The 15700-nt window shown below is 57.0% G+C and overlaps 1 protein-coding gene across 1 annotated transcript in view; it reads left to right on the forward strand.

Annotated features, from left to right (window-relative positions):
• NCOR2 (nuclear receptor corepressor 2) overlaps positions 1-15700 on the forward strand; it is a 259884-nt gene that overhangs the window by 215622 nt on the left and 28562 nt on the right. The window contains exons 21-28 of the mRNA XM_050906955.1: positions 752-1307; positions 6649-6769; positions 7761-7995; positions 12735-12890; positions 13479-13618; positions 13698-13803; positions 14523-14627; positions 15569-15672. Of these exons, the coding sequence (XP_050762912.1) occupies positions 752-1307; positions 6649-6769; positions 7761-7995; positions 12735-12890; positions 13479-13618; positions 13698-13803; positions 14523-14627; positions 15569-15672 (1523 nt within the window). The remainder of the gene's footprint in view (positions 1-751; positions 1308-6648; positions 6770-7760; positions 7996-12734; positions 12891-13478; positions 13619-13697; positions 13804-14522; positions 14628-15568; positions 15673-15700) is intronic.

Here is a 15700-nt window from a genome sequence, read left to right on the forward strand (position 1 = left end):
CTGGCCCTGGCCATGTTTGTTTTGTGAAGGCTTGGAGGGAATGATCCTCTCTCCAGCCATAGAAACAATCTCTCGGCAGCACCTTCTTCTGCAGTGGTGCATGGATGCTTGTGTTTGCAGCTCACTTCAAGCCGTTGGTGGCAGATTTGAGAGTGATCCTTCCCATGTAATAATTAACCTGTCCTGCAGCACTGCCAGCGCTTTGCTTTCACCGACCCTGACCTCCTTTCTTCTGCCACTGGCGGCTTAAATAACAACAAACACGCGCGGTGTTTTGGGATGGTCCCCAGCTGCCCTGGGGGTGGCAAAGCCAGGGACATGGGCGACGTAAATCAGCGAGCAGGGTGCCAGCGAGGTGCCTGGTCCAGGGGCAGCTGAGCTGATCCAGAGCCATGGGTGAGAGGTTGAGGAGGGAGCAGGTCCTGTCCTACAGATCCAGCCAGCAGCCAGGGTTTTCCCTTAAAATCCAGCTTCCCAGTCACTCAGTCTCCAGGCTTTTGGGCATGTGGTTTTGCGTTTGGGTGGGGATTAACAACAGTTGTCGTGCTGGGCAAGCAAAGAGACCCCCAGAGCATCCCTTTGCTTAGTAGGCTCTGGATCCAGGGATCCCGGCGCAGCTTTCCCAGCCCCGGGATCATCTCCCCCTTGGAGGAACGAGGGCGTTCTCCTCCCAAGGGAGGGGGTGGAGGCAGCGATATGGGAAGCGAGAATCTCGGGCTGATCCTTATTTTTATTTCTTCCCTTTTCTCAGCTGCAGTAAATAACAGCTCCGACACCGAGAGCATTCCCTCGCCAAGGCCCGAAGCCAAAGAAGGAGGCGAAAACGGGGCCAAGGCACCACCCGGACCGGGAGGTGACTCCGGCGCAGAACCGGCAGTCAAGTTGGAAGAGGCTCCAACACCCCCTGACGCTCCCACCGCTCCCCCCACCAACCCAGCTCCTGCCACCAGCCCTCCGCCGGAGGCAGCTCCCGAGCCACCCAGCAGCGAGGATAAGGTGCAGGAGGACCTGGTGGTGGACGTGGTGAAAACGGAGGAGCCAGAGGAGAAGGTGAGCGAAGAGCCCTGCAAGAGCGAGGTGAAGAAGGAGGAGAGCGAAGACAGCCAGGAGAAGGACAAGGGGAATGACAAGAAGGCGGAAAGCGGCGTCAGCGGTGGAGGGACAGCGGGGACGGAGGGGACACCCAAGGCTGAGAAGAAGGAGAGCCATAAAGGCAGTAAAGGCCCTGGGGTGAACCCCGACAGCGACTCCAGCGCGACCTGCAGCGCAGACGAGATGGACGAGCAGGATGCTGTGGACAAGAGCAGGTAGGATTGGGGAGAGAGGTGGGCAAGTGCATGGCCCGAGGGCCAGGCGAGCATCTCCGTTGCATGCTGCAGCGCCCACATGCGCTTTCGTGAGCTCCTCCTTGGGAATATCACCACGCAGGTGCTCCCCCAGGCGAAGGGATGTGCCCGGCTGTGTCCTCACATGGTGGTGACCTTTTGGCCATCGCTTGCTAAGGGGCTGTGACACAACAGGCAGTGCAATGTCCCAACGTACGGGTGCTACTGGGCAATGGCCGCGGGCAGGTGTTGGGTGCAGAGCCACTGCGTCTGCTGGTGGCAGCCCATCGGGGTGACGCAACGGAGCGGGACGTGCCCTCGGGGACAGCGGGGTTGTGCAGAGGCACAGGCTGGTTTGCCAGCATCCAGGGTTGGGAACGGTTTCTGTCTGAGTCGGCGCTGGCAGGAGGGAAGTCACGTCAGGGACGTGTTCCCAGTGCAGAGAGGGGGTGAGTTGCTCCCTTGGCGGACATGCTGCTTGGATCTGTAGGGGTGAATTATCCATCCTGGCCATAAAGGGGGGAGAATGGTGTGGGCTGTGCAAGCTTTCCTGGGGCCATGCCACCGGGTCTTCATCTGAGCCGCTGCGGTCCCGAGCCCTCCACCTACCCCTGGGGCCGGCAGCCCAGGGCACCTCTGACCCTTCATGGATGGCTCTTGGGACAGGGGGGTGAAACACTGGCCTCCTCTTGGAGAAATGTCCTGCTCCAGTCCTGGCTTTTCCCACAGAGCCCTCCCCACCCAAGTTCTTCACAAATGAGGAGAGGGTTTCCTGTTTTTTAATGAGTATGTATGAATACATGTGTCTTTGTAGCACTGATTTTTCTAATGGCTCCTGCTTCCATCCACGCTGGCTCCTGCGCCAGGTGGGACTCCTGAGTCCACCACGCCGTTGCATGTAGGGACAGCAGTCCCTCCCTGCCTCGGAGCCGGGCTGGAACTGGAGGCTGGTGTCCCACATCCAGCATCCTGCGTCCAGCGTCCTGCATCCCGCATCTCACGTCCCTCCCGTGGGCTTGCAGGGGGCAGTTTGGCAGCGAGGCGGGTGCTGCCAAACTGGACGGGCTGTACGGAACGCTGTGGATGGGGCTATTTAAAAAACTGAACAAAGCAGCGGGACAAGGCGGTAGGGAGCCATTATGCGTCTCCACCACTCCTAACGGCCTCCGCGCTTTCCCTGTGATGGATGCAGGAGCCAGTGGGTGAGTGCTGCGCGTGTGGGAGCATCCTCCGTGCTGCCCGGCCACCCCGGGGGAGCAGCCCTTCTCGCTGCTGAGCAGCTGGAAGCAGCACTGACGATGCCGAGGGGTGATGCGGATGCCGCTGGCCCCGGCCCCGTGGCAGGGCTGAGGCCTCTTGGCTGCGGCACTTCTCTCCAGCAGTGGATGGAGTCCAGCACCACCCCTCCCCACCCTCTCCTCCTTCCCAGACGGGAGAAAACCTCCCAGCAAGGGAGAGTGAGGCCAACGGGGCTGCACTCCTCAAATTTAACATTAACCCAACCGAAAACAGGACAGCAGTGGCTTTTACCGACTTCCCAGCGGCAAAGGAGCAAGTCGTCTTGGGAACGACTTTTTCATCCCTGGCTCCTCGCTGAGTCAGCACCTATCTCGCTTGTCAAACAGTTACCAGCTTCCAGGAATATTAAACATTAAACAGGCATCCCGCAGCTCCCAGGCCACTCCTCTTACCCAGTGCGGCGGTGAAGCGCGGGTGATAGCAGAGCCTGCCGGCATGGGAAAGCTGCAGCCAATGCCGGCGTCTGGTGCTGCCCAGCCCAGGAGCTCCAGGAGCACCCGCGGGGTCAGTCCACAGCCGGCTCAGAGGTTTCGGCACCGTTGTGCTCCCGGCGGGGACTCTGTGCCCTTCCCCAGTGTAGCTTTGCTCCCTTGCGTTTCTCACCGGCCGAGGGCTGCTCGCTCGCAGGCGGTTACCGCAGCCCCGCTGCTGCAGCGTGACTCGCGATGAGCAGGACGAGGCTGCCGAGATGCCGCGTGAGCCGCCCCGACACAGCATCACCCGATGCTCGCCCGCCCACCCAGCGCCGGCGGGGCGTGGGTGCTCTTCCCTGCGCTTGTCAAAAGCATTAAGCTGTCCGCGGCATCTCCCAGAAGGGGACGGAGGGTGGCTGGGATGTCCCCGCAGTGAGAGGGAAGGGGTGCAGGGTTGGCGTGAGATGTAGGGGCAGCCTTTTTTGGGTCTTCCTGCAGTTCACGCTAGCAAAGACAAGTCCGGGATAAGGAGGTGCAGCCTTAACTCATCAGAGCTGAAGAAGGCAGCTAATTGTCTGTGATTCCATGCAGCGTGTGCTGCAAGAGGGCTGCTGCTAGTGCTGCTGCTACTGCGGTTCAGCAGGAGGCCATGCCAGATGGGGATGCATGAGGGAGGCCATGCAGTCGCCCGCTGCAGACCTGCAGCGCTGAGAGGAGACGCCTGCCCGTAAGCATTGCACCAAGCCACCCCTGCACTGCGCGTCCGGTCACTGGCTCAGTCGTAGGTGCGAGAGCTGTGCCAGGCCAGTGCCGCGTTGGTGCCGTGGCCCTGGCTTGGGAGAGTCCATCGGCGAAATCTGGTAGCCGTCACCTTTGCGCAACCACTGCGTGTGCAAGGAATTGCATTTGGCTGGGTCACGTGTCAGCGTGTTGGCTCATCCGGCAATAAAACTGGTCCCTGTCTCCATGGTGGAAGGTGAAGGAGTTTGGGGAACGCGGTGTCCTGGTCACCCCCAAAGCCTCGTGCCTGGGAATGGACATGTCATCACTGCCGAGGCTCAGCCGTGTGCATGCCGACCGCTTCCTGCTCAAACCCTTTTCCCATCCCTCCCAACGCCATCGCCCATGTTTAGGGACTGGTGGTTGGGTTTGGGAGGCCCTGGGTTGGCAGCGGGTGGATACGAGGTGCTGAGGGTTGTTCATCTGGTGACTTCCAGAGCAAAGCACCCAACAGACAGCCCTGTGTCTGGTGCAGGATCTGCTGGGAGGGACATAATAAATGATGCAATTTGCATATTGATGAATTTAATACTGACTCTGGCTTCCTAAGTGTCAGGATCCTGGAAGGCTTTAGGAAACCTGAGGATCTTAAGTGTGCTTAAAGGGACCTTAAGGGTGCTTAAGTGCATCTCTGCAAGCGCCACGAGTGCACGGGACGGCTGCTGGGGTGGTTGCTCTGCCGGGGGCTGCCAGGGCTGGCAGGACCCCACTTGCAGATCACGCTTGCCAGTCTCTGGAAAATCAGGCTGTTTAGCTACATGTCCCGCAAGAATCGCTGCTGAGGAGGAGAGCGGTGCTGAGCACAACCGCGGCTGCTGGGATCTGTCCTGCGCCACTGGCAGTGACAGTGACATGGGGCTGGGTCAGTGCTGCCGGGTCGGTCACCTCCTGGTGAGCACCAGGACCCGTCTCAGCCCGGGGGTGACGCTGGCGTCGGGGGTGAAGTAGCAGGAGAGGAGCTCTTTGCCGGCACTGGGAGCCAAGCCGGCTGGCAGCCTGCGCTGGCTGCCCTGCCTCCCAGATGAGGCTTGCCCAGAAAAAAAAATGCCCTATTTTAAAAATAATAAAAAAAAAGATTGGCTTCTTTTGGGCAAAATCAGAGCCCAAAGTGCCGGGAGAGTGGGGCCAGGGCTGCAGAGCGTGCTGTGAACACAAGCCTTCCCCAGCTCGGCAGCTCAGCGTGGCGTGAAGGTCTCGGGAGCAAGCGCTAGGTGCCCTTGTCCCCAGCCATGTGTCTCAGCAGACTTTGGGGCATTGCACCCTTCCGGGAGCCCCGTGTCCCCCACAACATAACTTCACAACACCCATGTGGCTCTGTGGGCAGACATCATTGCAATTATTTGGGGAGCAGCTCAGATTTGCTGCCCCTGGTCTCCCCTGGGCGCCTAACCAGAGCACCCCGGTCCCAATCCGGAGGTGGGTCCCCTTCCCCTCCAATGCTGGGCACTGCACAGAGCGAGGGCTGGGGCAGTCCCAGCACCATGATGATTTTACTCCCCGTACATGGCCCCGCCACGCTTGTTTATTCATCCAAGGGTGAGCATGGAATGACCTTGAAATTTATAGGCTGAAGAGAGCAGTGAAATAACAGCAAAAATAAACAAATCAAGCTGTAAAGCTTGAAAACTATGAACTGGCTTCAACAACTTGGAGTCAGGAGGGAGAGAAAGCGGAGATGGCCTGGAGATACGTGGTCCCCGGGGTCTTGGTACGAGCTCAGGAGCTGGACTCACCGAGGGTTTGACCCATGGGCTTCGCACGCCTCCATCCCCATCCCATTTTGGTGGCACCATGGAGATGCCCACCTCGCACTGTTTGCACAGGGGCTTGGCGCGGCCGTCTGAGCATCTACCAGGCAACTCAAACAGCCAAGGGGAAGAGCAAGTGGCGAGGGTGCAGGTCTGCACAGCCGCTGGGCTGAACACCAAATCCCATCCAAATCCAGTCTTTCAAGTGATCTGACTGCCCCGGCCACGTGCACATGGTGGCATGCCCAGGCTTTAGCACCTTGATAAAAGACAGTCCTTGAAGAGGAGCATGAGGCCGATCCCAAGCGCCGGGTGACCACCACGTGTGAGCTCCGGAGAGTAGCAGGATGCCCAAATGAAATCCAAACTGGTCGCCCTGCTCTGTAACTCTTGGCTCCAGGCTCCAGTTCTCCCTCAGGTTTATTCTGGACAACAGCAGTTTTCCTACAAATAGTTAGTGTAGGGGATGAGGGAAAGAGGACTCGAGAGCCTCTTGAGCCAGACGTAATGGTCTTATTTGAGCACGGAGCCCCGCAGGGGTTGTCTTTAGAAAGCAGGATTTGAATCCCATCCCACTCTCCACCTCCCCTCGGCCTCATCATCCCGCAGCAAAGTGGCCCCAGTTGCTAGCTGGGCATTGCTGGGTCAGGTTCTGTTCCCCTCTGTGCCTGCCCTCGTAGACCAAAACAACCCGGGGACACCTGCAGCCCACCAAGGTTGAAGTTGAGACACCTCCCCAGCGTCTGCGAGTCCCCCGTGCTTTGGGCAGCACGGCAGATTTTCCTGCTGAGCAACCTCCTGTCAGACAAACATCCTGATGGTGGATGCTGAGATCTTTGGAGTGGTAGTTGCCATCTAAACAGGTTTGGGGCCAGGGCAGCAGCTTGCAGGGCTGGAAGCCCAAGTGAACAATGTGTTCAAGAGCCTGGATTCCGAGCAGCGGTCCAGCACGCTCCTCTCTGATGAAGAGGATGTCCTCTAGGCTCAGCAGCATAAAACAGAGGGGTGCAGGGTGTGGGGGAGCAATGGGACGTGGAGCTTATCCATGGCATTGCCTGATTGACGTGTGTGTTTTGTGTCCAGGTTGCTGTCCCCCCGGCCCAGCCTGCTCAACACTGCCAGTGATGCCAGACTGAACTCCTCGCCGCAGAAGCCGCTGGACCTGAAACAGCTGAAGCAGCGTGCTGCTGCCATCCCTCCCATCGTGAGTACCCCACCAGAGAGGGACGGGACTGGGAGCACGGCGGCCGTGTGTGCCTTACGCGTGCTCTTCCATCAGGCTGCGTCTCCTGCGTGGCATGCATCAGGGTTGCAAGGATGTGCTTGTCCCTGCGGATGGCCGAGCTCGTGGTCTGCAGAGAGCTGTGCCTGGGCGGTGCGAGCCCTGCAGCAGGCAAGGTGCTCTCTGTGCAGAGCGTGCTCCCAGGTGCTGGAGCAGCTCTGCCAGCAGCGCTTGGATGTCCCTTGAGCTCTTTTATCAGAAAGTCGTGGGAGGTCTGGACAGAAAAAGCTTCTTGTTGCCACATGACTGCTGCCTCCCGTTGCTTTAAAAAGCAAGTGTGCACCTTCCCAGCCCTGCGCTTCTCTTCATCTCATGTGCTTGAAGGATACCACATAAGAAGCATTTATGCTTTTCCTCATCCAGAAGCTCTGCTTGGTCCCCCTTTTTGGCTACCCAGTAGACGTGTGCTGAAAGAACATGTATTCTCTGAGGTTGATGGTTCCTCCTGGTGCAGTGGCTTGGGCTGTGACAAAAAGCACCCTGATATCTCCAGGGTCAACACCAGAGGAGCAGCAGCGCAGGGTGAGCAGGGAGGAAATCCCTGCTTTTGGGTTTTGAGTACTCGGGGAGAACCCATTCCTGATGCTCTTCCAGTTTCCCATGTTACAGCTTAAGATGTGGCTGCTGTAATGTAATTTCTGGCAAAAACTACAAGCACTTAACTATAGATTAGAGGTTTTAAACAAGGGAAGTCTGAGGGCTCTCCTGTAGTGTCACCAGCACAGAGCTGATACTCTTTGTTATGGGCTTTTTTAATCCCCTGTGGCTGGTGAGCTTTGGAGCCCTGTTTGGGCTGGTAAGACTTGCACTGATAGTGTGGGGCAAGGGCTTCTCGTAACACCTTGATGTCTCCAAGACTGTTATGGATGTCAACAGCACATGACAAGTGTCACCAATTCGTATTGCTTTGCAGATTTCCGAAGGTTTCTCGGAGGGGATATTGCAGAGTGGAAGTGTGAAGCCTCAGGTGCCTCCCCATGCCTTGGCCCTCTACCAGCAGCAGATCACAAAAGCCCACGAGTCTGCCCGCGAGGACATGCCCCCGAGCAAGCTATCGCAGTCCCAGCAGCAGCAGGCTGAGAAGGAGCAGCAGCCAAGCAGCAGTCCCAGGGGAAAGAGCAGGAGCCCCGCTGTTGGTGACAAGGAAGGTAGGGGGTATGCGCATGTCGGTGCGTGTTTATCCGCATAGAAATGCCCGGTGTGTGCAGCTGTACGCAGCCGGCAGCTTTCCTCCTCTTAGGTGAGAGCTCGCTTCAACCCTTGAAAGCTCTTTAATAGCATCTTGAAGCAGGACGAGAGAAGCATGGCTAATTTCCCATGTTCATTAGACAGTACATCATGTCTCATTGAGCCTACAGCAAACACCAGGCCAGTGTCGAGCACTGAGGAGGTGAAGATTGCCTTTATTAGCGTCTCTGCCATTCACTTGAGAGCAAAGGGGCCTGGAGGCATGCCAGGGCTCCGGGTACAATGGCTCTTTTCTACCTTGCTGGCTTTCTATAAAGAATGCTTTTAATGCTCAGCGGGGACCATTATTTCATTTAAAATCAATGCTAATACTGTGACTCGGAGTCCAAAGGTTCCTGTAAAGATTCCCAGTGCTTTCTCCCCGGAATAGCTCTGATGTGGTTTGGCTGCCTAATGAGCAATTCAGAGTTTCCCACCGTAGAGCATCTGAAGCATTATTAGCTTGAGCACCTGGGGATCAAGGTTAAGGAGAGACGGGAAGTCCTGATGAGACTATCCTCTAAATGTGTTTTTAATCTGAGTGTCAGAGTCTGTTCCAGTTCAGAGTCTGTGTCCCCGCCCCTCGTAGCCAGCCTGCGGTTCAGTTGCGTGTGAAGATGAGACGCTGTCACCAGTGGCACGATCAGAGGAGCAGGGAAGTCGGGCTGGGTGGGTGCGATGTCCCCCAGTGCTGGATCCTGCACGGGGATGGGTGCAGCTGCAAAAATTACCTGCTTGTGCATGGAGATGGAAGGTGGATAAGACTACACTGACGAGGCAGATCTGTACTGGACCTGGGCTGTGATCTTTGCTGGAAAATTGCTGCAATAGTTCACCCTCCGGCAGCCAGGATCTTAGCAGCCTGCTCTGCAGTGTCCAGGCCCGGGTATTTATCCTTCAAGCTGTCATGTCCCTCTGGACAGAACGATGTGCTTGCAAGAAGAGTTGGTTGCTGGCACTTGGCCAAATTTTCTTTAAGCAATAAATAGCGCCGTGTGGGCATCACACCTCCAGAATGTTTTGCATATAAGCAAGGAAGGTGACTGCTCACCTTGAAAGAAAGGGAGTTCCCCCTGAGTCATGGTGTTGCCACCCGTGAAGTCCCATCTCCACCTGATCTCGCCCTGCTGTGCTCATGTTTGCTGCCCAGGCAAAACAGTTCCCTTCCAGCTCTTCCACCTCAGCGACAGGTTTGATCTCCTTCTGCGCCGTAATCCTGTGCGGATCTGGTCTTGCAGAGCTCAGCTTCCTGGTGAGCTGGGTGGCACGGCCAGTGCTCGAACCTGGAGCTCTGCATCACCGGTGTCCCAGTGCCGCAGCTCCAGCTTCCTCCTGGCCCCAGGAGCATGAGGAGATGAGGCAGGTTTGTGTGTGTTAGGTACAAGGCAGGGTTTAGGGGTTGGAGATTAACCATGCCATTCTGTGACCTGTTGGCACCGTTATTAAATGCAAGGGTCTGATACCCAGCTGGATTTTTTATGGCTTTGCAAAGCACTAATGATATGAAGCACTTTATTCTCTCCTTTCGCACCTCTGTAGTGCTCTGAATCTTCCATGTTAATGAAACTAATTACACCCCCCTGTACCCCTGCAAACATCTCAGCAGGTCTTGGTCTCCAGCTGTGTGATCTCCAAACCCTGCGTAGCTGTGCGTGTGTGCTGCCTACCAGTGTGGGTCTGGGTTGCGCATGGGCCCTAGGGAATCACAGGCTGGTCTTCTCTGTTCGTGATGGGAATGCATCTCCCATTTGAAAACTAGCAGGTTTGTGATGAGTCACGTCGAGGGGAGAAATCGAGTCCCCCAAAGCCCTGATTTCAGTATGGGTATGGACTCAGGCGGCGACTCAGTGCTGTGTCTGCCTCTTGGAGGACATCCCAGCTGTGGATCGGGGTTAGAGGGGAGATAGCCGGATAGTCCTGGCAAATCTGTGTATGTCCCTTCCCTCCCCTGCTCTCCAAGGCATCCCAGTGAAGTGGCAAGCATCCAGACTGCAGACATTGTGCTGCCACACCACCTCTACAAGGGCCTCCCATTAAACGGGAGAGTCCAGCGCAGCCTGCAAAGCCTTCAGGAGAGCAGCCCTGTGCCGCCTCCTAGGAAGGGGCCAGCTCCGCCGGAGCAGGTACTCCCGTTCCTCCCCTGCTCGATAAGAGAGCTTGAACTCTTGCAACCGCTCCAGAGATCAACATCCTTCACACCGCTCTGGATCCGGTTCAAAGCCAAGTCTTGCACACATCCTGGCCGAGGCGTTGGCTGCCTCGCAGCCGCTGGCTGGGGCCGTATCGCCTTGGAGGGCGGCCAGCCGAGCCGTACCTTCCTGAGGACTGCTCTCCCCTCCCCTGCCTTCCAAGATGAGCTGCTGATCGCAGAGCCGGGCAGAGGCAGGCAGCCCTGCCTGGATCTCACCGACAGGCAGACGGATCCCTTTTCCCATTGCCGAGTCGCCGTCAGGCATATCTTTGGTTATCGCTCGGCAGTTTGAAAGCCAGCGGTATGTTTTGTATTGATTTAGTTGTGTTTCATTTGGCCTTTGTAGGCGATGGGGAGCCAAGAGCATTAATTTGGATGACGGATCATATAAACTCTGACTCCTTCGCTCCCATTCCAGGGGCTTGATAAACGGTAATAGGAACTCTCTCTTCCCTGCTTAAGTGCTATTTTATCAAAAGCTGGCTGAGTTATAGCCACCCTCTAATGCGGGGGCAATTAGGAACTGGCCACATTTCACAGGCTGGAGAGGCACGCAGGGGAGGAGATGGCTCCCACGGGGAGGGGAGGAGGACAGGGCTCTCCAAGAGCCATCCAGGGTGCACGTAGCCTTGGCTGACAGTGCCTTGGCATCAGAGAGCATCTTCAGCCGGGACATCCCAGCGCCATTCGCCCCCGCATGAGCAGAACTGAGCAGGGCTGAGCTGAAGGGGAGGAAAATCAGGGAGTGTGGACATGGCAGGGACTCTCCGTCGGTCTGGAGGATGTGCCTGGATTCCCCCGTACTGGCAGGATGAAGGGATCCTGTCTGGGATCCAGTGTGGGGAGAGAAGAGGCTGCAGCCGAGGTCCAACCCCGCCAGGCTGCAGAGGTGTGAGTGCCTGGACACCTCTGTGTGCTGATAATGGATTTCTTCTCTCACTGAAGGGGACAAGAATAATCTCCCAGCTTCTGAGTACACTGAGCATTAATAACGATAATGCAGTAAAGCCTCATTAAATTGGGCCTCTGATAATCTGCTTGCCCTATTATTAGGCTTAGCAGGATTCAGGCATCTATTTTTATCAAAAATTTGTGGTTAAAGGCTGGGTTCATTTGTGATTGCTATTGTTCACTGCCCAGTTTCTAATTTCTGGTCAATGCGGATGTTACGCAGGTGGGTCTCGGGAAGAAGGGCAGTGCAAAATTAAGTGTTTATCGATCACAAGTAAATCCTACCAAACCTGCCTCTAATCCATCCAGAAAAGGCTGTCTCATCTGTCTGCTCAGCAAACTGTGAAGATGCACTTGGGATGGAGCTGGTGCAGATGAAGCCCCTCTTTTCCCCGGCACCCTGCAGAGCATGGCAGGGTTCGGGCATCCCCAGCACAGCTCCTCCATCAATAAGCACTTCTTGGCCTCTGATCAGCCTTTTTATAGCCAGGGTGAACCCAGCCTGGCATCCGCTATACCCCGAGCCAGATAATTTCAGGAAGCTTTCCTGCCCCCAGCCCCGGTGCCTTGCAGAGGACCAGCAAGCCACCCCACTCCCCACAGCGGCATCCAGTCGTCCCGCAGAACCCGTCCTGATCTTCATTTGCCTTTCACAGTCTCATGCAGTGTGGTTGTCCCAGGTGTTCAGAGAACATCCACACGTTATTCCCTTGCTGTCCAAGAAGCTGGTGCCGTTATTTCTGGCCGCTTCCCGCAGCCTACAAATGGTTTATAGCCAGCAGCCATCCTTAAGAGTGGCTGAGCTTTCACGTCACGATGTGATGTGGGGATGAGGTTGTTCCCGGTGTGCCGGTGCGTGGTGGTTCTTGGCAGTGGCCTGAGGCTCCCCAGGCACCCTGTGCCCAGCTGCACACCGCAGACCATGTTGTCACCAGTGAGCCGGTGCCTGCTGGATGTCCCCCACATGCCAGAGGGATGCTAACATTAGTGCCTTTTGGCTTTAACCTCAGCGAAGGGTTTGGCAGGATCATCATTAATCCCCCCAGCCCTGCCATGGTGGCTGATGCAGAGCTGTGGGCACAGGCAGGAGCTGCCCAGGAGCTGTTTGCACATGGCCAAGCCCTGTGGACCCTGTGCTCGTCCCAGTGACAAGCTGCTGGGGTTAGCCGCTGCTCCGGCTGCATGCCGAATGCCATCTCTCCTGGGTGGGGTGGGATGTCCATGGAGGTCCCGGCTGGCCATGAGCACCAGCAGAGTCACCAACACGGACATCCATCCTCCCCGCTGTGCTTTAAGCATCTGAGTAAAATAAATGCTGTCAAATCCAGGCAGTGACACTGAGGCTTTTTCTTTCTAGTTTGGTTGGGGAATTTAGCCCTCCTCTCATGGCCAGGTTGGACTGAACTGAAGCCATTTCCCGTGCTGGGAGCTGTCTCTGGCTTCCCTGCCCATGCCCGCAGGGACCGCTCACCCGTGGGGGCCGCTGAGCAAGCTGGTTGCTTTCTGTTTCCCTTGCAGAGAAGTCTGTGCATTTCTCATCCATCGCAGAGGCTCAGAAGCTGAGCGCGGAGCCAGCGGCTGCCTCGTGCTGGCCCCCTGTCCTGTCCTACTCCCGGGATGTGATAAAAACCTCTCCCCAGGCGGAGCCCCACTTGTTTCAGTATAACCCACCAGGCAAGTAAAAGCCGCTGGCTGCGTGGCGTGTGCCCTCCGTCCTGACCCGGGCCCGAGCACAGAGGCTGTGGTTGCAGCCAGCATCACAGGTCACGCTCTTAAGTCAGTGCAGCTTTTTGAGGAGGGTAAGAGAGAGGGTTCAGCAGAAACCTGCTAACACCTCGCTTTGGCCCAGCACAGAGCTCCCTCGTTGCTAATGCAGCGGCCTGAGGGTGGCCAGCTGGGTCTCCCAGCTCTGGCCAGGGCAGGTTTAGGGACATGGTTTGTTGCAGAACAGTCTGGGCGCTTCCTACACTGCCCTCGGTGCGAAGTCGGGCAGGTTTTATCCCTCGCTGCACTGTCCCACTCCGGCTGAAGGGCAGACGAGTCAGGCGCAGAACATCCTCAGGCTGCAGAGGGGATGAGGCAGTCATTTAAAGTATTCTAGTCCTTTCCAAAACAATCGTGTGACTTGGATCCTAGTGCAGACTCACAGCCGGCCAGTTCACTGCATCCAGACCCTGCTCCCTCCCTTGCCCCTCTTCTCACCAATAGCTGCAGCCACTCTGCCTTCCCTCAGTCTTGCTAACGGTCATATTTTCCGCACAGGACACCCCATCCCACTAAACCTGCATGAGAGCTCTCGCTCGGGGCTGCAGAGACTAGCGAGCATCTCCAACCCTCCTCCCCTCATCTCCTCCACCAAGCACCCCTCCGTGCTGGAGAGACCCGTCGGATCCATTTCCCAGGTAGGGTATCGGGTGCGAGCAGTGGAGACGCCTCGCAGGGATCGGCAGCCGCTCCCTGACCTCTCCTCTCGCACCGCAGGGCATGCCCATCCAGCTCCACACGCCCTACAGCTCCGAGCATGCCAAAGTCCCCGTTGGCTCCATCACCATGGGCCTGCCGCTGACCATGGATCCCAAGAAACTGGGTAAGAAATTGGGAGGCGAGTGATTTCTCACATGCTCCGAGAGCAGCGGGGAGCGAGCTTGCCGGCAGCATAGGGGAAAGGAGGAGTGCAGGACACAGCAAGGGAGCACAGAGAGACCTGCTAAGAGGATGAAAGGATTAGTCCGTCGGGAGAGCAGAGACACAGGGAGCTAAATTTGTGCAGTATAGGAAAGTGGCAGCTCGGTCAGGGACGCATCCCAGCCTATAAATACCCTCCAGCTAATACTGCAATCGAAGGAAGGAAATATATTGCCACTCGCCAGGCCGGCAGGATAAAGAGTAAATGGCCTGAAGTGAACAAAGAAAGTGTTTAGTCTGCAGATTTGGAAGCATTTCTTAACAGCAGGAGGGGCTGGAGCCAGACCAAGTCTGGCAGGAGGGAGCCGGACCCTATTTCCCGATGTCCATGGGTCCTGTTATAAACCAGCACTGGGTTTTCAATGCCAGCCCTGTTCCCAGTGCGGGCAGCACCCAGCAGTGCCTTTGCCAGGGCAAGAACAATGATCTGGCTTTGCTCGCCGGCGGTTGTGTGTTCTGCCAACCGCCGCAGCCTTGGTGAAGGCCATCCCGAAGCGGCAGGGACGGCGAAGGCGCCGAGGAGGTGCCAACCCGGCGCTGGCAGAGATGAAAGCCTCGAGCAGCTGAGGGCTGCAGCCCTGTGCCCTGCACCTCTGCTGATACGTGGTTAATGTTTTCCAGTGCCTTTTCCTGGAGTAAAGCAGGAACAACTTTCTCCTAGAAGCCAGGCCAGCCAGCCGGAAAGTCTGGTTCTGCAGCCGTCCCAGGAGGGCTCCATCCTGCGGGGTGAGGAGCCGGGGGCGGGAGGCGCGTGCCCCGGCTGCGGGAGGGGAGGGATGCTGGCACTGCCAAGCCTGGCAAACGCCGCACTGGCTGCGGCTGCCCGGTGATTTCGGGTTTGATTTCTGGGGTTGTGCCCAGCCAAAGGGGTCTCTTCTCCCCTTTTCTCTGGCGTTGCCAGCGGGATGGCAGATGGGTCTGTACAATGTCTCAACGTTTCTAGCCATCTCCCCGGATCAGGGCCTCGTGCATTGATCCTGGTAGAGGTTTTGTGTTCGAGGGGCACCCCAAAATCTGTTGGTTAAGATGAAGCAAGACCTGTTTAAATGCCATTAATTGGTTTTCAGGTTCTTCACTGTTGCTGCTGCAGCTGGGCAGGGACCACATTTTGTTTAAATCTGGCCCTCCCATGTTTCTTTCCCCATTAGCTAGGCGGAAGAAAATAAATGCAAAGGTGTTGCTTTTAAGTGCAGATTCTGGTTCGTGAAACCCCCCAACTAAGGCAGTCGGATGCATGAGTGCAGTGGGCTGGCTCCAGCCTGGCACAGATGACAAGCAAATGAACTCGAAACCACCTCGAGCCGCATCTCGCCGGAGATCTGCTCTGATTGCATCAGGAGAGGCTGAGACAGGCTGTGCTTTCTCCTGGGTCCCTAAATCTGCCCGGCCCCTCCATGAAGGCAGCAGGGAGCTGATAGCCTCAAAATACCCATTTTTTCCACCTGCCAGCCCCAGGCTCGCAGGGCTGGGTTCCTCGGGGGACGAGGTGGGAAGGACTCTGCAAGGCATGGGATTTAACACTGACGTCTCTTGGAGGGCTTCCCCTCCAGTACCTCAGCTTGCTAGAGACTGGGTCGAATCCTGCCCTTAGTCAGTAGTCTCAGCCCCACAGATTTTGTGCTGAACGGCAAATCCAGCCCCCAGCTCACTGGCTTTGTGTCCTACAGGTACTTCCCTCAGCTCTGCCTCGGGAGGGAGCATCACCAAGGGAACACCCACATCCAGACCCCCTCCGGAGTCGCCCATCACCTACCGAGGGTCCATCACACACGTAGGTCCCTTGTCTCCATTGAGTTTTG

Source organism: Gymnogyps californianus, chromosome 16 (assembly GCF_018139145.2).
Source record: "Gymnogyps californianus isolate 813 chromosome 16, ASM1813914v2, whole genome shotgun sequence".
Lineage (NCBI taxonomy): Eukaryota > Metazoa > Chordata > Aves > Accipitriformes > Cathartidae > Gymnogyps > Gymnogyps californianus.